The sequence below is a fragment of the Aulostomus chinensis genome, chromosome 16 (genome assembly GCF_037954235.1).
Source record: "Aulostomus chinensis isolate RoL2024-O1b breed Wild chromosome 16, RoL_Achi_v1.0, whole genome shotgun sequence".
Classification (NCBI taxonomy): Eukaryota; Metazoa; Chordata; class Actinopteri; order Syngnathiformes; family Aulostomidae; genus Aulostomus; species Aulostomus chinensis.
The window spans coordinates 21,212,596-21,235,111 of NC_141335.1; the positions used below are offsets into that span (position 1 = coordinate 21,212,596).

A 22,516-nucleotide genomic window follows, 5' to 3' on the forward strand; every position below is an offset into this window, starting at 1 on the left:
GTTTCATGGATTTGTGTGATTCAATGTTAAAGTATTGCTTAGTGAAGCTTTAAGGAAACAGGAAACATTGCCTGTGCAACCTTAGATAGCACAAGGACTTCAGAAATGAGTCGGTAATCTCTCCTGACATCTGGGTCAGCGTTTCAGAGGATGCTAACTCTAGTACGCTACTGTCTTGGCCTTTATGTAATGCATGAGTCAGTTATATTTAAAGTAAACATGGTAATGAGAATTCATTGAGAAATGCCATACAGCTAATAAACCCATCTGACCAAACCCTGGATCTGGAGTTGATGGACCCTAATGTGACCAGAGCTCTGGAGAGACCCCGCCATACTCATGCTGCGGCTCCACGCTGCTAGCCAAGCCCTCGTCTGAGGTCACTGCACCACCTGCGGCCTCCTGCAGACATGCAGCCTCAGGTCAGTAAGCAGCAGACTTTAGTCCAAGTCACCCAGGAGACGCACTGACCCGCATAGGGCAGCACATGGATAGGAGTGAACCTCTACATTACACACACACACTGAGCTGGTTCCTCCTCACAGCATGAAGAGAATAGGAGAAGTGAGCGAATAATTGGAGAGGTGAGAGGGCATGTTTGTGTGCAGGGTCTGTTACAAATAGTTAGTCAAAATGTGTTACAGCTACAGCAGGGTAGCGGTTCCTGCCTCTAATAACCACAGGGTAACTTGGTCCTGTGCTGTGAAATGTCAAAAATGCATATCCAGTCATGCATTGAGGGCCGGATACACAAAGAATGCATTGCACCCACTGGTAGCCGTAGCAAATACTAGAAGGATTTACGTAGTATTTGCATGGGTAATCTGTCAAAATTTAGCACCCTATCCACAAAGAATTTGCTCTAATCATATTGTCAGTGCAAAAACGCCCACAAAAAGGCAGCTGTGGTAATAAACTGTGTGGCATATCAGTGGCATTGTTCCAAGATTACAGTTGACGTGACAATGGCAGTCAGTCAGAAAAAGAAAACAAAAATTTTCAGACTGAGATCTCAGTTTTAACTGACGAGGTGCAGAGACACATATCAAGACTATGTTCGAAAAATGTCACTGCAGCAGACAGAACTAGAATATATGTATATATATATATTTATATATATATATATATGTGTGTGTGTGTGTATATATCCTTCTTGTTTTTAAACTCCTGTCTTTCCAAAAATGCTTTCTGCTTTATAGGTGGATATATTGTGTTTGAGCTTTGTTCACTGATTTATTTACTGTTATTATTGAAGTATATACATTTAGTAGATGACCCTGAACCTGAGACACAGCCTCCAAGTGTATTCAAGCGAAGGCAGTAATTGTGCCCCTGTAAAACAAAAACTTCCCATTCATTACGAAGGCAAAGTGGCCAAAGGACTGTACGTGGTGCTTCGTTTGTACGTCCTGGTTCTCCTTTGTTGTTTTATAGGTGAAACAGACAAAATAAATGCAGAAAATACAAGTCAAGTGATCAAGAGGGTCAAAGAGGTACAGTATTTAGACACATTATGCATGTTTACTTACAGTATGTATGAGAGAGAGAGAAAGAGAAATTGAGCAGATTTAACACAGTGGTCTCACTTTCACTAAAAAGCACCACTGCACTTGTCCGGTCTTTGTGAATTAGATGGTATTTGCAATGAGGTTTACTTTCACAGAAAGAGGGCAAGATTGCACCAAATTTATAAATGTTTCCATGAATGCACGTAGATATGCATTTCAGCCTTTTGGCCGAGCTTTGTTGATGACAGGATATTTTAACCTGATAGTCCTGAAGTGACCTGGATTTACCTCCAGTGGGGTGGCTGGATGCAGAGAACATTCTAATGCAGCGGAATGAGATTTAAAGTTTAACAGCGTGTGTGACAGTGCAAGTTTACAGAGGTCACGCAAACAGCTGGACACTACAGCAGCGCCTGGTCGCAGGAGTTGCATCTTCAGTTGCTGGTATCCCAGGAACATTGCATTCCTGCGTCTGCTGTGCTCGCAGTGTTTGGATCAACATATCTCTGTCAGCACAGAGAGCACTTTAAGCTCCTCCTGCAGCCATTTGACAACTGATCACTCGGAAGATTGCGTACAAGTGGAAGTATTATTCCCAAATAATGGATCTCAGCAAATCAAAGCTGGTCTTACAGAGGATCACATTAGCTGGTTGACATGGAGGTGAATAACTTCAATACATTTGGATAATTTCATAACAATCCAGCCTTTTGTAGAGAGCTCTCAGATACGATGAAAATATGATTTTTTGCTGTTATTTTCTATAATGATGGATTCGAATTAGATACATTCCAATAATTACCTTTTACAGATGAAAATGTTGTTGTGGTGTTCCATTCTTGATGTTTAATATTTACATGGCTCACTGAGTAAAAGCTACTGTTGTTGTGCATCCAACAGTCTCTCCCTATCCACTTTATCGGATGCTAATAAGTTGGTGCTTTGGGTTCCCCTCCCAAAATGATAATCAAATGTTTTCGTGATAATTGTGTTTTAATTGCTAATTGGATCTTGTCAAAACATTGTCTCAAGAAATTTGTCTCCTGACGCATGCAGTCCGTCAACTGTCACGTTACCGTAGCAGCAGCAGCTGCATGCAGTCAGCAGCTCTGTGGGCTAAAAAGCCACCCTGTATGCGTTCATCTAATTAATGAGGAGTTAAGGCTGATGAGGGGACTTGGCGCACAGGGACATTGATATAACACGCCGATTTACCTCCCACCACCTCCTATCACGGACATGCCTGCGAGTCATGTTCGCACAGCAGCCCAGCTCGCTGCATGTGCAAAATGAAACCATGAAAGGAGGTCAGAGAACCCACGGAGAAGATTTTGAACACGATTAGCAGCTATGATGGGTTTGATCTGCTCCCCCCACTCATGATTAAAGAGGGACAGGATTCAGATGTTTGCTTTTTGGTCTCAGTTTTCGCCTAAAATGAATTTTCTAGGAAAGATGAGTTCACCGACTGGCAAGTTTCTTAGCGAAAGGAAGTTTTGAGTCTTTCCTGATATTTATAGTTTCTTGTTTGTTTGCTGTTTAAGTTGTAAATGTTAACTCCACTGGGTGATGGAGGGAATCAATTTGATATATTCCAGGATCAGCCACCCCCTCCCCACCCAGTCTGTGGTGTTGGCTCTATCAATATATTGGAGGCCTTTTGCTGAGGGGGAACAAATTCAGGATGTTCCTGTCTGTTCATTAGTCTGGCCCAGTGTGTGTGTGTGTGTGTGTGTGTGCACGCGCGCGCCTGTTTGTGCCTGTGAGTCTGGTTTTGTGTGTATATATATATATATATATATATATATATATATATATATATATATATATATATATATATATATATATATATGAGTTTTGGTGTCAGAGAAAAGGCTTTCGATGCTGCACGTCTATCAACTGAGACACAAATGTCAATTTTTGCTTGTGTATGTCAGGTTTATGGTGATATTATGACAGCAGAAGACTCAGGGATAAGCAGAAGAAAAAGAGATGGTGTTGGCTTGACGTGTGTGTGTGTGTGTGTGTGTGTGTGTGTGTGTGTGTGCGCGTATGTACAAACAGTGTGGATTTCAAGAGAAAACACAAGTGAGAGACACAGGGAGAAGTGTTCGTCTGGGAGGTGGTGTGGTGTAGACATAACAAAAGGGCAGGGAGAAGTGATATAGGAGTGAAAGAGTGCAAGGCAGAGATTGCAAGGGATCAAGAGAGAGCGAGGGTGAATAAATCAATAGTGCACAGCTGTGGAATGAAGGGCAGCTCTCTGGCAGTGTGTGATTGACACCTCACTGGGGTGCTGTTGCTGAGATGATCTTCATCCTTGCTTCCTGATACTGACATCGCTCTGCACCACCAACTTACTCTTTCTTCACCAACACATCCTGCTTGCCCAAGATGCACCCACACCCCTCACACCCCATGCTGAAATCATGGCAGACAGAGACGAGCGCCTTTAATAACGTGCGTATGAGCACACACGCCTCCCGTTAAGGCTGCTTGTAATATCTGTGCGTGTGCAGAGGAAAAAAAAAACCTGATTTCTAGGTGGCTGGATCTGTACATTCAGAGGAGAACCACAGAGAGCATCAGAATCCACTCTGGCAAGGCAATTTTATTTGTCTAGCCCATTTTTACAAACAGTTTGTCTAAAAGGGCTTCACATGGCATCTTAACAACATCCTCTGCCCTTAGACCCTCACATCGACTGAGGAAAAACTCCATAGAAAACCCTTTTAACAGGGAAAAATCTGAGAAACCTCAGGGTGAGCATCAGAGGAGGATCCCTCACCCAGGACGGACAGACGTGCAGTAGTTGTTGTTACAGACAAGAAAACAGTTTAGGTTTAGCTTAATTCTGGTGCTTGTGCTGCCAATAACACTGCCAAGCAAGTGGATGCTCTTCATGTATACATGAAAGACAGGAAGAAGTGACTATTCTCTGATCCTTGGAGTGAAGTAGCTCCACCCTGCAACTGGTTACCGCTGCTACTTAGAATTTTAGTGACTGCCAATCAGATGCTTTATTAACTTCCTGCTATATTCACCAGCATTTATGGTTTGCCATGAAAACCCAGCGTGAAAGCTAATACGAAGTTTTGGAGGTGAAAAAAACATTTACGCTTGACTTTATCTTGGTTGTTTGTGGTTGGTGGTTTATGTGTGTACATGCTCAGTATCCTTGAGGAACAGTCATCAGTTTGACCTTAACAAACAAAATACCACGTATTGCATTGGTGAGCTTTAGGGCCTTTTCAGACCTGAAAGTTCAAACCGAAGTTTTACTGTATACATTTGATTTAGTCAGTTTGATTGACATGCACGTGCCCTGTTATCATCATTGTGGTCTGCAACCAGATCATTATTATTATTGTTTTTATTATGGGTTTTATGGCATGAGTACCAGCAGCAACAATTTTCAAGTGCAATGAACTTTGTTAAACCTTTCCCAATGAATGCTGTCGCGATGTGCAAACTGTACTAAGAAGGGAAAGAAAGGCAGAGACATAAAACACTGTGACTTCCTGTAAATTCTCCAAAAATCCAAGCCAGTCAAAATAAATGATTCCACACTGGGAACAAAACGAACATGGTTCAGTTTGATCAGAACCAAATCTCTGCAGTTTGGTACAGGCTGTGGTCCGGGGAGGTGTTTTGGATCAAAATATAAAGTGTGAAAGTCTGGACCAAAGAAGTTATGAGTGAAACAAAGAGGGTTTTTTTCCCCAAAAAATTCCACCCTATTTTTTTGCTATTAATGAATCATTTCCCAGATGCTGGTGCTCCAAGGTCAGACTTTAAGAAGCTGAGAAGAAGATTCATCTTACTTGTGATGTTCTTCCTCAGCTGGTGCTTGGTTCCCCTGATCATTGGGGTTTATGTGTCCACAGAGTGAACACCACCAGTTGACCGTCTGGGATTCCATTTTTTTTGTGATTGATTTAAGCTTGTGTCAAAAGTGGGTTTTTTCTCAGCATTCTAAACGGCCTTTTTTAAAGCAGAGTTACCTGGGCTGAACAACCTGCACGTACGCAAATATGTGCACAAGGAAAAGGATATGAAACAGAACACTGCAATGTAGTCAGCTGGCACTGAACTTGCGAACATGCAAGAATAAACCGCTGACAACATCCAGAAAAGAGCAGCATTCATCCAAAACTTGGATAACTTCCTCTTCTGTGACAGGCTGGACTAAGGGACAATCGCCAACATAACAGCTGGATAATTAAAACGCCACTCGCCTTAAATCTAAATAGCTAAACACCTCGCCAGCTTAATTAGAGAGAATTAATAGTGAATTTTTTGGAAAGATAACTGCTGGGTTTATTTCTTTTTTTTTTTTGCATCAGTGGTCGTTTAGCTTGCAAAGATCTAATGAAAGCCGTATTTGTCACCTTTTCAACACGTGGTATTCACACGTGCATAGAAGTGAATCCCTGGGGTCTGGAGTTCTGAATCCTCAAAAGGTTTTCATTAGACTTGTATTCACAGTGATTACATCATTACTCTGCTTTGCAAACACGCTGACTGCAGGACACATCAAGGATAGGTTTACCATGCCAGATCAATAGACTGCCTCTCATTAGCACGGCTTCAGTCCGGTGAATCATATCCAGTGTCTTTTGGTTTAGCTGCTGCTTATTAACAGACACTTGCTTTACAGTAAAAAGGGCAAGGCAATCATTTGTCTTTTCAGTCCAACTCAGATATTTAAAGTCCAATCAGACGGATCTTTCTTTTTGCTTGTTATTTCTCTAAAGTCTACATCTAGAACCACCTTTCTCTCTAATCAGGAAGCCTTCTTTGATGGGGATAATGAGTTGATCATGAGCATAGAGAAACTAAGGGGGATTGCTAATTACGGAGTTCGTGCTGTGGAAAGAACTGGGGGATGAGAAAGAGAACAGCAGCCCTCCCCAGGTGAGATGTACCAGCATCCATTTGTCTGTGTGTGTGTGTGTGTGTGTGTGTGTGTGTGTGAGAGAGAGAGAGAGAGAGAGAGAAAGAGAGAGGGAGAAGGAGAGAGAGAGACAAAGGCTTTCAATACATGTGTACAAGCACACGTGGCTGATTTTCTGTACACGTGTGTGCATCTATTATGTGCATTTACTGTCACTGGGAACTAATAAGTCATTATGAAACACGTGCCTCTGAGGCCCAGCGTAAGCTAATAGTTCTTACAGAGACTCATCAGCAGGTCTCAACACTCCCACACAAACACGTGTGTTTGCCTCTCATTTACAATATCATATTCCATATTGTGCCAAACATGGTGTCAAGAGATGACTTCTCGGGCAGAAATAAAAAATTTTTAATCAACTTCAGTTTAATTGGATTGTGATCATTCCTTTAAGTCAGTAACTAATCAGTTTTATTACCTCTGCCAGAGGTAAAGTTTGTTTGTTTGTTTGTTAACAGGATTTCTCAAAAACTGAAGGATGGAGTTGAAGAAGTGTGATGGAGAACTGGATAATAGTACAAGGCTGAAGCTTCTGCAGATGATCTGGATCAAACAGTGGCTCCTGGATCCTGAAGACCGTCCCAAACCATTTGTACAATAAAGCTAAAAAAGGTATTTTTCTGGAAAAATGTTTTGATTGTGTTTATTTTCATCCCTTAAGTCAATATCTCAAATTTGGGCATATTTTGATAAATTCATTGAGGCCATGCGTTTTAGCTTCTGGAGAAATTATTGATCAACTTCTGGATCTGTGATTCGGAGGATCTATTTTGAGCAACAGGAAGAAAATGTATGAATTGGTTCCACGATATTATTTTCATATTGTAGGTCATATTATTTAAGCCTTTAGAAATTGAGGGAAAAAAATGGTGAAAACACAGTTCCTCCCAAAAGTATTTAACTCAATAGAAGATTTGGGGGTTTTTAGACTTCATCACTGATGCTAATTTATTTCTTAATCAACAACTCATTTCAAAAACATAAAATTATACCACTTTAATTTAATATTGGTTTGACAAGTATATCTACAATATGCAAACTCCACCTTCCTGTTTCTTCAACTGGCATCAACACCTAAAAAAAATGAGCAAAACAACTTCTTCTCCAATCTTTTTTTTCCCATCCACTTCATTCACCGTGTAATACTGGCATAGAGGCAGATCCATCACTGCTCATGTGGAGCGGCACGTCCGTCGGCCATCTTGGCATCAGCCCTCAGCGCCTCAGGCCGTGTCCGTGCCAGTACCGTGCCAGGGTCTGCAGGCATGTCAGCTGTTGTACCTCCAATGTGCCGCAGCTGCAGATGCTACTCATTTGCAGGTTAAATTATTTTGTGTCAGTTGTGTGAGATGAAATAAGCCAGTTATCTAGTTAGCGCAGAACCCATTGTAGGATGCATAACAGAGAGGCGGCCTCTGGTGGACAAACATAAAAGAGTAGTTTTGTCTCGACTCACCGTGAAAATGGTGTTGTTGTTTTCTGTGCTAGTCGGTCTCTGGCAGGCGTATGTGGAAATTGTGGCGACAGGAGTTGATGTAGAACCTTCTGGCAATACAGGCAAGGTTTCCTGTGTACAAAAACAACCATAAACAAGCACAAACACACACACACACACACACAGAATCATATATTGTTTTAATTTCTGCAAAATGTTGACAGCCAAAATGTGTGCGAGGTTGTTCATGACTAGTACAGAGCCAAGAGTTCAAATTGAATTACATAAAAATGTAACCATTTGCCTTGGAGGAGTTATTTTTATGACTGTGTGTCTCCAGGGCAACAGGCTAATGACACTCATCTCACAGTCTGGTGGCATCCAAATCCATTACAGTACCTAACCCGTGGCATTACAAATCTGCTTGCCATCATCCAATTTGCCTCCTGTAAATTGCCTTTTCATTCTATGAAGAAATGGTCTCCCATTTGTAATATATGTGTCAAAAGGATTACCAATGCAATAATAATACTCTTGCAGACAATTAGGCATCACAAAAAGAACATTGTGTCCATAAAATTAGCCATGGATTGGGTAAGAGAATGATCCAGAGAGTGGGAAGAAGAGGGGGAAGATGGACGGATTGTAAGTGTGTTGACAGAGACAGATACTGCAGAAGGAACAAGGGTGTCTCCAAAAGATAATGAAAAGAGTTAGCACCTCTCACACTGCTGGGCTGAATCAATCTGTGAGGGATTCAAAAAAAATGTTCATCATTTATTCTCTGCCAGGAGCCTTTTCTGTACAAAAAAAAAAAACTTTGAATATTTTTTCATGGCAGTTTTTCTGCCAATCAAAAGTGAAACTGCCTTAGAAACTCTCAAACTGTGCTCCTCTAAATACAACAGGGGGTTCTCCATCACTTTTCCACCTCAGCCACAGTTTGTTTAATCCAATATTGGATTGTGGGTCCATGGAGACAAATGTCTGTGCATCAGCATGCAGAGGTTGGTTTTCCCCATCTGGGCTCTGTTATTATACAAGCCGATAATTCTGTGGAAGTTAAAGCTCTCCGACTGATCTCAGAGGCAGCGTATCCCCTCCTGGCTTTCTCTCCAGTGTCCTCTCCACCTTTGGTTCAGCATGGCTTAAAGCAGCATCGGGTAGTTCTGCTGAGCTGCAGCACTCTCTGCTGATACAAGTAGCAAAATACAGGGTGCTGTTGCTCTAGGAATCTAACTATTCGCAAAACTGTTATTTGAAGAGAAACCACAGATTTAGAGGAGTAGATATGTTTTTTAACGTGGCGAATAGATCTTTGGTTCCACTGTCCGTCGATCTGGAATCACAGGTGGTTAAAAATTCAGTTGCTAACAGGTAGCGTTACACTGACCGGACGACTGGCGCTATGCGGAGGTCCTGCTTTCGTCCTCCTGTTCTGTTCTGAGGATTCCAAGCATTCCGGTAATATAAACTCAGTTCAAATTACATGGTGTAGGAGCTCCATCCAGGGGGACCTCCCAGTAAATTGCACTGCCTCTCAACAGGTAATTTTAACACTTTGTATCCCACTATGACAGAAACAATGCCAATGTAGATCAAGATTATTTTTGTTGCACCAACAAACATCAGACTTTAAAGCAGGTTTGAGATTGAGTTGATCTCCCACTAGACCAAGCGTCAAGAGGGTGTCGTCAGTGAGTAAGGATAAATTTATGTTTTCCAGAATTGCCCATCGCCTAAAGTATGTTGTCATGTGAGGGATTTTATGTCTCTGTTGCAAAAGGAAAGTGATTATATAATGTCTGTGGGGTGCTGGTGTGTCATTTTAGCAGATGAGATGCCACCAACACCCTAAGTAGCAGTGCAAAGCAGATCTTAAGGTTGTTGTTTTATTTAGAATCAGGTTGTCCAACAACAACAACAACAACAACAACAAAGAACACGTAAGCCTGATCTACGTCTTGGGTTGTAGGCCTGGCTTGTTTTGTCCGTCGTTGCTGGACGACAGATTCCTTCATGTTTTCATTTTAATTTCTTGTTTGTAAAAGGAAAAAAGTAAAAAGACTGGGCAGATACTGTAAAAAGGACACAATGCATTTTATTCTTATGGATGTGACTGTATTTTTTCACATTTGTCTGACCAAAATATTAATTAAAAACAAAAATATGCAAGCCGCATTATGCCAACAAATATCGCAAGTTTGGATTTCAAATAACACAAATATGGATTAAAAATTCTGATATTGCACACTGTTGAGTGCACACATCTGCGTATAATATTGTCACAGTTGTATTAAATCAGTTGTTTTAATCACTTTTCCTCTCATTTTTCCACCTCATCTCACCAGCAGTTGTCCGCAACCCTGACTGTCGAAAGTGCACAGCTGCTCCCAACCCTATTAAATGCAAGGGAGGAGGCGGTGGACCAAACCATCTCTTGGGGAGATGAAGGGGTTGTGCAGTCTTCGTTTTTGTCGAAGAAATACATTTAGTCAGTTAAATTGTATCAGTCGCTCTTTCAAATGTGTTTGCAATTATGCTATGTGGATTATTTATTGATGTTAAACTGATTTACACGTATTCATTTTGTTTTCCTTTGATTGGTTACCCTTTTTATTTTTATGAACCTGGCCAGGTTTCACACATACCTTCAGTTGGTCATCAATCCCTCAGTTCAGTTCTGATTTCTGTTAGTTTTTCATCTTATATTTTGGCCCATTTATGCTACACATTTGTTTGTTTGCTTGCTTGCTTGTTTGTTTGTTTGGGTTTTCTTTTTTACTGTTCACCATTGATTTGTTACCCTGTGTTTGTTCCTATTCTGGGGGGGGGGGGGGGAGACAACAACAACAACAACAAAAACCTGTTTTGTTTTGCTCTTTATCCTGTATCCTCATGCTTTGCCTGCTTGGTTCATCACACTCCTCATCACAAGTCAGCGTGCTGTTCTTCAAATGTTGTTGACACTCTTAGTTTAACCATAATATACTGCATAATGAGACGACAAGCTGCATAACACAGGAAGAAAACAATGGCGAGGTTGCAACCAGGTCAATGGAATTTAGCGGTTTGCAGCGTTGACAGACGAAATAACTGCTGCTGATGTGAAGAGGCTGGAGTTAACCTAATCTTTATTTTTAGTGGGGCAACCGTCAATGTGAGCAAAGAATACCATTATAAAATAACAGAGAGATGAAAAATGTGGGAAATATAAACGAGAACCTAGGAAATGAGAGGGGGTCCATAAGAGACCCAGCGTCAGTGACATAGTGATGAATGACTATCTCTTTTATTATTATATTCACTCTAGTGAGACTAGTGAGGTCAGCACCTTCTCTTTCAGGTTTAGTTTGAGATTGAATGGAAAAATCCCACTGATGTCAACAGCACGGCTCATTCCAGCTGTGTGTCACACTTTCTCTCTGTGTCGTAAAGGAAGACACCTGTCATAAGTCCTCCAAACTCAGTTTAGAAACTGAGACACCCTTCAAGCTAGAGATTGATTTTCAGGTCACAGGCAGGGGGATGGAGGACAGAGGAGATGAGGAAGTTCAAATTAGGGAAATGAGGAGCCCAAAGAGACAGTCAAGGTCTGTTTCAGCCTCCATGTTAATGCCTGTCCTCCAGACAGAAAAGCACACTCAGGTGGTTAATGAAATCTTCTAGGGTCACTGAGCAGGGCAGAGGTCACCAAGGGTCTCACCTCTCGAGGGAGGCCGTTTGCCCCATCACGCATGCACCTTACACACACACACGAGCGCACACACACCTGTCTCCTAAAAGAAGAGCGTTGACAGACCTGACTGTATTCGGGCGATCATTTCCCCTTTAGCTCTTTTCAAGCAGTGTGTTCTTACATCTCACCACTTCATTTAAACAACCTCTCAGAGTTAAGGGGACATATTACATTTCAATGAGTTTAATGTTTCAAAATTTCTCCCTGACTTGCCATATAATATTTATGATCGTAATATTCATTGCATTTCTTCTGTCCTGAAGAGCCGCGAGCAAATGCGCCAGATTAGTACCTGTTTTGGGTATGTTTTATCTCCTCATGGTAGCTCCTCGAAAGGATTTATAACTGGTAAAATTACAAAAAAAAAATAAAAAAATAGTAAAAGCTGCTTAGATAACCGCACACGTAAACGCCGCCATGTGTTCAGGTTCAGGTTCTGAGAGGACATGCGTCACTAAACAAGCAGAGAAGTGGGCTTGTGGTTACCTGGGGAGATGGGTCAATAAATGTCAGCATGGCATCATTAGCCCCGTCATTTAATGATGCAGCTGGCTAGAATCATACTACTGATGGAAACAATACACAAACAAGCTTTTTAAAGCTTCTTCATTTGAAGGCGCAAACGTATTATTATGACTGTTAATGCCATCACAGGCTGTGAGGAGAAAAACCTTCAGTACTACAATGTTTTTCCTCTCCTCAGTAGGAAGAAGAGGAGAGTCCATTTAAAGCCGGCAACATATTTCTTTATTTTGGATCCATATGCTGCCAAGCTCTCGTAGTGTCAGCCGCAAGGAGAATTTATGAGTGTGCTACGTGCATGTTAGTGGGACACTCTGAGCCCCGACGACCAGCTGATGGGTTTATTTTACACTCCCACACAATATGGGGAGGGTGCTTCTGTTGCTATCAGCCTAGCAGTATGAGCAGAGGAGGGAAGTTGAAAAATGTGTCATGTGGGTTTCTAGGGAGAGGAAAAAACTCACGCACGTACACTGTGTAATACAAAGCAATTTGGCAGTTGCATGGAAAATTATGCATGATTTCTTTAGCAGTTACATGCCTTTTGAAAAATGTGTTCTTCTTCACATGTATTGCTTTAAAACTACCCCTATATCAACCTCTGTCTCGCCACACAAACCTGAAGGAGGTGTCTGGTCTCCACAGTAACAGGCCTCCCTGCCTTCATGCTCTCAGTGAACCAGCTGATGTGCAACACCTGCATCATGGAGAGGGTCTTCAGGCCACACCCTTTTAACCACGCCCACAGGGATGACACCTGGCTGTCTTCAGACACCACATGAGTGACCTCATCGCTGTAAAAGAAACATTTAAGGTATCAAACTTCAAGAATCATGTGCAGTTACACTCTTGCTAGGCTCTTGTCACAGCAGAAGGTCCTGGCGGGGTACACACAGGTGTAATTGACTGCTTAATTAGGGCCCCATTCCACTCAGTGTTTACAGCCAACCAGTGAGCTAGCATGCACAATAGGAGAGCTCTGGCCCAGCTGAGTGTGAATCACACCTGTGTTTACCTTGCAGTGAAAAGTTTCTCAAGTGATGACAAGTATTGCAGATATGTTGAGAAAAATTTGACTTTGTAACAATTATGTCACTGAATAACATGCAATTTTTTTTTTTCCAACCAACAGTTTTATTTATAAAGAGAGGAGCAAACTTGAAATAATCCAGGTTCTCTTCCAGATAGGGTTGGGCACCATTCACATTTACCGAGTTGAAATTCAGTCGCACTTTCCTACAGTACTTTTCTACTTTATCTATAGTAACAAAAATGTCATGTGGGTTGTTGAAACTCGTCAGAGCTTGACAAATAAAACACAGTACAGTTCTTTTTTTAGATATAGTTTGTGTTCGACCAGGTGTTTCCTCACAGTAGATACATCTGCGTTAAATTTTGAAACGTGTGACAGTTTTCAGTTCACTGTTACTGTGTTTTGGTCGTTGAAATGCAGCAAAGCTGATTGCACATGTCTTCCTCTGTTGTATATACTTTGCTCTGTCATCCTGATGCCATTTCCCAGCACTGAAATTTCATATTAATTGATTTATGGTGACTCTGTACTCGACTGGCAAAATTTCTGTGGTTACCCAAAAGTGGTTATATTATACACTCGAGTTTGGGGATGCATTTACCAACATTAGCATGTATTTACTGTCAAAATGTTCTATGAGCCATGAATCTGAGACCCTCCCTGCCCTCCTGCCTCAGAGAAGCGCAGTCAGGTGTGTTTGGCCGAGAGTTTGTTGGAAATTTCACATCCTTTTCCTGTACTGACTTCTCTGCATTGGCTATCTGCCAAATTCAGAATATAATTCAAAACTCTCCTTCTAACATACAAAGTTCTCAACAGTCAGGCACCTTCATATCCAACAGCTTATAGTTCCCTACTGTCCAGCTAGAACCCTACGCTCCACGGATGCAGGGTTACTTGTGGTTCCTTGTGACTGTAATTCCGAGCCAGGCTCCTCTCCTATGGAACCGTCTCCAGTTTTGGTCCGCGGTGCAAACATCCTCTCTACATTTAAGAGCAGTCTCAAGACCTTCCTTTTTAATAAAGCTCACAGTTAGGGCTGGCCTTTAGTTATGCAGCTGTAGGCTTAGACTGCTACGGGATTTCCCACGATGCACTGGGCTTCTCTCTCCTCTCTGTCGTCTCTGTGCTGATTCATACATGCATGTTACTACCTTGACTTCTTCTCCAGAGCTTTTGTGCCTTCCCACTTCCCAGATGCCTGACTGATACTGGAGGAGGCTCCATACCTGAAGAGGCTCAGCCTTCCACCCTGAGCATCAGCCCAAGGGTGGCCGGCTATTGTATTTGCTGGCACTTAAAGGCTCATATTGTGCTGAACTTGACGGCTTGAGTAACCTGCAGATATTGTTATGATTGGTAGCTAGTTCATATCGTTACTGCTGTTGCTGTTATTGTTCATCGTTTCTCTGTCTCCCAGTCCCTCTGTCTTTCTCTCCTTCAATCTTGTTCACGTCACTGTACATCTGTCATTGTTTCTCCCTTCTTTCTCTCTCTCTCTTTGTCTCCGTTGTTCGTCTTTGTGTCGACCCCCATTTCCTTGCTGTCTTTGCCCCCAACCTTTCAAAGCAAATGTCCATTCCCATTAAGCCTGGATCTGCTTGACATTCCTGCCCGTTAAAAGGAAGGTTTTCGTTGCCGCTGTTGCAGGATGTGCTTGGTGGTGGAGAATTTTTGGGTGTGAATTCTTTGAAGGAGTGTGGCAAACTCAACTCAAACATGAATTTAGTTTTGAATTAGTTTCTTGATTTTAGGCTGCCAACTTTACACCTGGCCGGGCTCCCGCCTCGGCTCGGGCACAGGATCTTTCTGTGTGGAGTCTGCATGTTTTCCCTGTGCCTGCATGGGTTCTCTCTAGGTACTCCTCTCACAGTCCAAAGACATGCAAGAGGGACTTTGCATGTCCTAACCATGGCTGTGAGTGTGAATGGTTGTCTGTCCATGTGTGTTGTCCCTGCGATGGACTGTCGACCCGTCCAGGGTGAACCCCACCTCTTGCCCAAAGGCTGCTGGGATAGGCTCCAGCCCCCCTGCAACCCTTAACAGGATAAGCAGTAGAAAATGGATGGATGGATGGATCTTGAAACTGATTTTTTTTCATGGTCCTTGGTATTCATTTTTGTTGTTTTCAATGAGCCTCTTACCCTGAATAATTGGGTTAACGTGAAAAAAAAATTCATCTGGAACTTGTTAAGGATGCCAGAAGAACAGGCCCCAAAAACAGTAACTGGTTGGCAGCCAGATGGGAAGAAGAAGTGAGACGGGCCAAGACTAATACAGAGGAGAATCTTCTCTAAAGGTCCAGAGACAAGGGGCATCGATCCGAATATCACCAAGAGAACTGCCAAAGACAGAGTGAAGTGGAGAAACCTTGCAGACTGATGCACTTCAGTGCGAGGGGGCAACTTATTTAGTAAATAAGTTCACTTTCTATATTCTGACAGACGTTTTCACCGACTACAGCGCATGCTATTATCTGTGTTGCTGCACACTAAAGACTTGACAGCATGCTTACAGAGTAGTAGGATTTCCTCGAAAACCTTGAATGTTTTGAGTGAAAGATCTACTTTTTGCCAAGTACTTTAACTACCAAACTCAATCAGGGTGCCCAGCCGTGCATAATTTCCCTCCGCAAGCTCCACTATCTCTCCTGGTGAGGGCAAATCAGTGGAACGACTCCTTCAGGAACCTCCCAGCAGAGCTCAGGCTGAGGCCTAATTGGCCGAATCTCCGGTGAAACTAATCCTCTATCTGCTTGTCCTGTCACCAGTAGTTCATTTTTGAGGAAAGAAAACCTTACCAGTACCCAGAGGAGCACAGAGAGCCTCTCAAACAAACACTTCACTGTATCAACACATCCTCAGTCAAACCACAGTAACAGAGATCTGGCTCAGTTGATTTCCCTCTAAAATTACAAGGCATTGCTGCATGGGAACAAGTCTGAAGATAACAGAAGAAGGGGGGAAAAAGTTTGTCTCTTATTGCCGTGTTTGCTTATTCCAGCCTTGAATTTGTATCCTTATCTCATGAGCAGCCATACAGAATGTAAAAATGGCAGTCTGGCATGCAAATAAGCAAGAATGCAAGCCCAGCATCAGAATGTGCTTCCCAGAATCGGCAGGACTCGGAGCCCAGACGCAAGGACAGGCTAAAGTCAATAAGCTTTGATACTGAGACGTCTCTGGAGTCGTCTCTCTGGCCCGCTCCTGTCAGTGGCCAGCCTCCCGGTCCTTCCAAGAGTGAAAAACAATAGGCCGATCAAAGACGGAGTATGTCCATTACAGATTTGTTTGCCTTTTGCAGCTGCTCTCATGAGACATCTTGGCTGATATAAACACGAACAGTGTAAATCCATCATAATATTTTAATTAAAGTTATTACATTTAATTATTATTATCATAATGAAATGTACCCAGGAAGAGCAGCTTCTATGCTTCAGTCTAACCAGATCACAGTATTCATTTACGACAACGACTTGCTCTTATGCTGCCCCAAAAGGGATAAATAGATAAAATGTCGTTACATCAATATGTCAGATATATGGCAAAATAATGAAATAGATGTTGTATAAATGAACCACATAAATTGTGAAATCATTCAGGAAATTATGAAACCCAGCATCAATTTTTTATCTTTTTTCACTACGTACTTTCATGGCGTTTCACTGAATATTACTAAATAAAAAAGAATTACTTGAAAAAAAAATTATGACATCCTTCTTATGAACACATTTGTGCCACATTTCATCACAAGATCATCGCCAGTCTTCACCCTAACACTCAAACACATGGAATAAAAAGTGGCATTAAATTAAAGGAACAATGAGGAAAACGCAATTATAAATTTCGGAAAAACTAAAAATTAATTCAGAATAATGAGTTCCTAAATGAAACTAGAAATGTTGTCATCATATGTATGCTTGTCACAGTCACCTTAACCCTTGACCTCTAAAATCTTTTCAGTTCCTCCTTGAGACCCAGTGGATATCTGAGCCAAATTTAAAGACGTTCCCTGAAGTTGTTCCAGAGATATAAATAATCCAAAAATGGGTCGTATGGACGGAATGGCTACAGCTGTCACCGGCATAGAAGCATGAAAATAAGTGTTAAAAATCAAATATGAACATTGAAATATCCTTTTCGACATGTCATAAACTATCCAAAAATTATTTTGTACATTTTCCCAAGCTGAATCTGTAAAAAACTCGTCTGAATCAAAGTGTGTCGTTGCGGGTTTCCTTCCATTTGTAAAAGAACGTTTAATGTTGCTCATCAATCAGCCAGCACAAACATGTCGATATTTGGATCCATGTTGATGTGCATCAGACTTGAATTTGGGATGGCGGGAGACAGCAAGTGTGTGTGTGTGTGTGTGTGTGTGTGTGTGTGTGTGTGCGCGCGTGCGCGCGTGTGCGCACGCGTGCGTGTGTATGTGTGTGTCAGCCTTCAGCTATCCACAGAGGAATGCACACAGCATATCTGACCATATGCTCACGGCAGTGTGCCTTTAACTTGTGTAAGACCAGATACGTGAGCTGCTGTTATCAAACTGCAGCTGATATCAGTTTTGTCGGCTTGCAGAATTAATGTCAGTTTGAGGCAGGCACGCTCTACTTCCTGTCGTTGGTTTCAAACAATTGTATCAAGCCAAGTGTAACCGAAGGAGCGCTCAAGCTGTGTTTCTGGGAATGCTGCCATGGCCAAGCTGGCGCGCGGCTGGCAGGCACACTTAGACACACACTTAAACACTCACACACATACCGCTTAGGCTACACACCACTCATGAGAGCCCTTTGTCATCAACATAAATCACAAGTTTAACATCCATTTTTGTAACAAGGTAACTTTAATGTGAAAAAATTACCCGCACTCTCTCTGAATCTCTGAAAGTCAAGGAAAACAAGCAAGGAACAAAAATAACACTCACACACACACACACACACACACATCTGCACACCTACACACACACACTCACACACACAACAAGAGCTCTTAAGTAGGAATTTTGAGCTGCCATAGTGTTTCAAACCCGTGGAAAACGTGAGGTTGCATGAACAGTTTTTTTCGCCTCAAAGGAACCTGACTCTGAAGCTTTGTGGATGTCAAGCGGAGGACTTGTACTGTGCTCGCAGTTTGAGATTTAGGGTTTAAAGACACTTTCAGCGAGAGAGAGAAGAAAAAAATACAATGAAGGCATGCTGCTCCATAATTAGCTCACAATAGATGATTCATCACGGCAAGGAACAAGCTCACAAAACAGCTCTCTTTAAATGTGACTTCTTCTTCTGCCAAACTCATTAAAAAAGTTTGTGTGTACTCTGTTACCTCTCGTACAGTAGTTTTAGCTATCCTAAATGCCACAGCAAACAAGCGTTAGCTAAATTGACCAGTTTCTTCTCCTTCCTGAATGTTTCTGATTCGGAGCTGTGAGTTGTGGCATCAAAGGGCAATTCGCTAATGTGTTGCTGTTTGGGTTGAAGTATTCATGAGACACAATAGCAGACCTTAAAGCAATATTTCACGCAAGAAGTGTATTTTGCCTCTGTAGTACTAGTCATAAATATCCTGGGCTCAAAACTATGTTGTTGTTTTGTTTTGTTTTTCCCTCCTGCATTACTTCCACAATGCAGGAAGAATGCCAGCCACATATATTTAGCTCGAAGCTAATGGCAACTGATGGGTAGCATCATCTTCAGGACCGAAAGAATTGCATCAAAGTGCTTTAAGTTTTGCTGAATTTTTTTTCCTGGGCAGTAGTACTGGTACAAACATTTTTGACTTCTGAATTGCCTTCTAAAGTTCTATTTGTAGAAAATGTGACAAATTAAGAAGTGTGTTTCAGATGAGCACAAACTCTGTGCGCCTAATCATGAGTGCACTTTTAACCTAGCTTAAATTGTAACTCTTAAAATTTTGACCTTAAGAGCCACCGTGCCATGTAGACTCTCAGTATGTTTGTCAAAGGCATTTCATTTCATTTTATTTTTTCAATTTACCCAGAGGTACCAATGAGTTGATTTTAAAATGGAGAGAAGGAGCGGAGAAGTAAAATGCAGAGCTTCTAAATTGACTCTGGGAATATGGTGAGAGAGCCAGTCTTAAGAATTCATAAAGATATAATCCAGTGGACCAGACTTACTGGTTTTGTAAATAAACAAATACTACTACAGACTAGACTTGCAAGCGAGTGTGAGCTGGGTCCAAGCCTTGCACAAGCTGAAACCTGGCGCCAGAGGAAGCAGAGGTGATGCAAGTTAGACCTTCATAAGGGCATCAAAAACAAGTGAGCCTCATTTCATGTTCATGGGATCAACAATTACCAAAACACTTCCTGTCTGGAATGCATCTTTTCTTCACTTTTCATCTGCGATGTGTTTATCGTTATGTTTTTTTGTCCGGAATGGACAAGGGACTAAGAGGGGTTTAAAAATATATATGTTTTTCATTTTGCGCAAAAACAGTGGTTAGCACTGTAGCCAGTCCATCACATATAGACAGACAACCAGTCACACACACAGCCACTTTAGAGTATCAATCAGCCTCGTCTCCAAATTGTCTCCTTTGGACTGTGGGAGGAAGCTGGAGTACCAGAGAGAACCCACACAGGCACAGGGAGAACATGCAGACTCCACACAGAAAGATCCTGCGCTCGAGCCAGGACTTGAACCCAGAACCTTCTTGCTGTGAGGCGTCAGTGCTGACCACTGCACCACCCTGCCGCCCTTGACTTGATGATATTTCTTCAAATACAGAACAAATGTCCCCTGGGACTTCAGGAATTTTTTGGAGTTCAAGGGTCAACTCTCATTGTGTCCGGCACATTTCCTGGAGGGATGCAAACGCAACGCTGTAATTGTAGCTACAAGAATGTCCCGATCCTCTTTTGGTTTGTTCATGGGGGAAATCTTGCTTTTGATTTTTCAATTCAAGAGCCTGCTCACAGACAATTATCATTTACACCTTTGTATCTGTTCCTACAGACTAAATGAATGTTTACTTGAGCATGAAAATGAGCCTTCATTTTTTTCTTCTTGGCCAGACTGGTAGACAGAACAAGCATGCTCAACCAAGCTTTTAATTAGTACCATGACCTTCCATTTCACAGGGTTATGGTAAAGGCCTTGATAACATTCCACAAGGTCAGACTAGCTGCTAAAGAAAAAGATGTGACAACAATCCTGTTCTCTTCTCTTCATGTGGAGTATTTTTTTTCTCTAACCTGAGGACGTCATCCACCATAAAGCCCTTTGACCTGGCCAGCTGGGTCAGAAAGCTCCTCCTGCTGCAGCCCATTTTCCTCTCCACCAGGTACATTCTTACATCCTCAAACTTCACCTCTGCACGCCTGGAGACACTGGCATCCGCTGGTTTTGACCTTTTCCTCGCACGAGGCACAATAGGAGCGTGGAACATGTCTTCAGTGATCTGCAACTGAAGAAATGTATCCTCCTGTTTTTGTGTGCTGCTTAATACCACCGTTGTTTATCTCTCCTGTATTTTTTTTTTTTTTATTCACCCAACGGTGTCTGGTGGTGAGAGTTGGCAGCATCTGGCAGCAGGTGTTAAGGATTTGGTGTTTACCAAAAACCACCTGCCAAGATCAAATGATTTAGGATGGGGAGGAAAACAAGATAATGACATCCGGCTGGCGTGGCTTTATTTACTTCCTGTAAAAGTTGCTCTGCAAACACATGTTCAGAGGATGTAAACATCACCTGATCCAGTGGTATGTGACTAAAAGTTTTCATGCAGTTGGAAGTCTAGTGGAGTAAAGCCCAACTCAGGGGAGATGCCTGGTCACCTCACACATCCCACACAGCTGTCCTGCCATGTCCGGTTTATCTCGCCACTCACTGACTCATAGTCCGGACCAAGTCTGCGCCATCTGCTCCACCACTTTAATTAGCTTTCTCCCTAAAATGAAAGCCTTTTGTGAGCATTTCCCTTGAGATCATCCCCGGCCTTCACACACTAGTTGTCTATGGAAGCCAGAGATGATTAAGTACATTTATCAGAATGGTCGGTAAAGGATATTATCTCTTTAAACGTTTTCCTTTTCTCGCTAATTATATCATGAGTCATTGCCTTATATGGTTTTGATTTCTCCGCTATAACAGCCAAAAATGTGAAAGAAAGTTTAAATATGACTGTGCTGTAATTATCTCCAACAATGATTCTGCTTCAGTGGACCAAAGAGGAATGATTTGTTGATTTAGTCGAGGGAGAAAAATCATTACAGGCCTTGATTCTACATCTAATTACAAAAGACGCTGTTCATTTGGTCCCTTTAATATGCACACCTTGCCTCTGTCTGCTTGACAGGATTTATTACACTGCTCTCATTAGAGCGGAGGCTGAGGGTTAACGGGGGTCACAGGCCAGAGTTGACTAACAGTTTGACTATTTACCCCTGCCCCTCCCGCAGTCACTCAGCTCTGAATGAAGGCGCTGGCTCCCCTCCAGTCTGTGGCAGCTGAAATTCCAACATCACTAAGACAAATGGCCCATTCACTGCCAGCAGCAATCTATGAAAGAGCAATGAACCCAATTACTCCTCTAACTTCCTTCAGCTCTGTAGGCGACAAATGAAATTGTCCAATAACTATTTATAATCATCCTACAAATACAATTTGGTGATTAGAGGGCGATTTGACTGAAAGTTTTCTTGGGTGCCAAATTATTCCTCCGCAGCGTGGGTGCATGTGGAGGGGAGGCCTTCACGATCATCCAAGCAATGTCAAGTTTGATGTTGTTCAAATGATCAGTTTTAATCAGGACAGACAAGAAGAGGATTTGTCACAAAGTGCATGAGCAGCACTCGGGGAACCAGCTCCAGAACCTTCGACAGGAGTATTTACCCCCACAGTTACGGGAGAACATACAGACACCACACAGAGAGGACATATTGAAGACGTCTTAAAGACATTTCACATCGCATCCAAGAGGCTTTTTCAGTTCTAACAAATGGTGAGGAGCTGCGAGGGTGTGAACAAGCATCTCCAAGAAAACAGAAACAAGTTTGCTCGCTTCCAATACTGTGACCCCGATGACTGAGAATATTTAACAGTGTATTGTCAAAACAAAAATATAAATAAAAGCATAAATCTGGGTACTTTTCAATGTAAACTTGAACGCTTGGAGCAGACAGCGCTGTTCTAACAGCACATATTGTCTTGTGTCTATTCCCACATGGTGATAGAGGGAAGTTCAGTCCAGTTGTGGTCCAGTTGGTGTTCTGCATTAAAGATCTTGAAATCAATAACCAACAGAGCATCAAAAAGAAAAACAATAAACACACAGACTGGAGGTAAGTCTCATTATCC

The 22,516-nt window shown here is 42.1% G+C and overlaps 1 protein-coding gene across 1 annotated transcript in view; it reads right to left on the bottom strand.

Moving 5' to 3' along the window:
- Positions 1 to 20,611, bottom strand: part of dntt (deoxynucleotidyltransferase, terminal) — an 84,038-nt gene extending 63,427 nt beyond the window's left edge. The window contains exons 1-3 of the mRNA XM_086180300.1: positions 20,413 to 20,611; positions 12,781 to 12,955; positions 7,922 to 8,032 (exon numbers count right to left, since the gene is read on the bottom strand). Coding sequence (XP_086036426.1) covers positions 7,922 to 8,032; positions 12,781 to 12,955; positions 20,413 to 20,606 — 480 coding nt within the window. The 5' untranslated portion in view covers positions 20,607 to 20,611. The remainder of the gene's footprint in view (positions 1 to 7,921; positions 8,033 to 12,780; positions 12,956 to 20,412) is intronic.
- Positions 20,612 to 22,516: the final 1,905 nt, after the last annotated feature.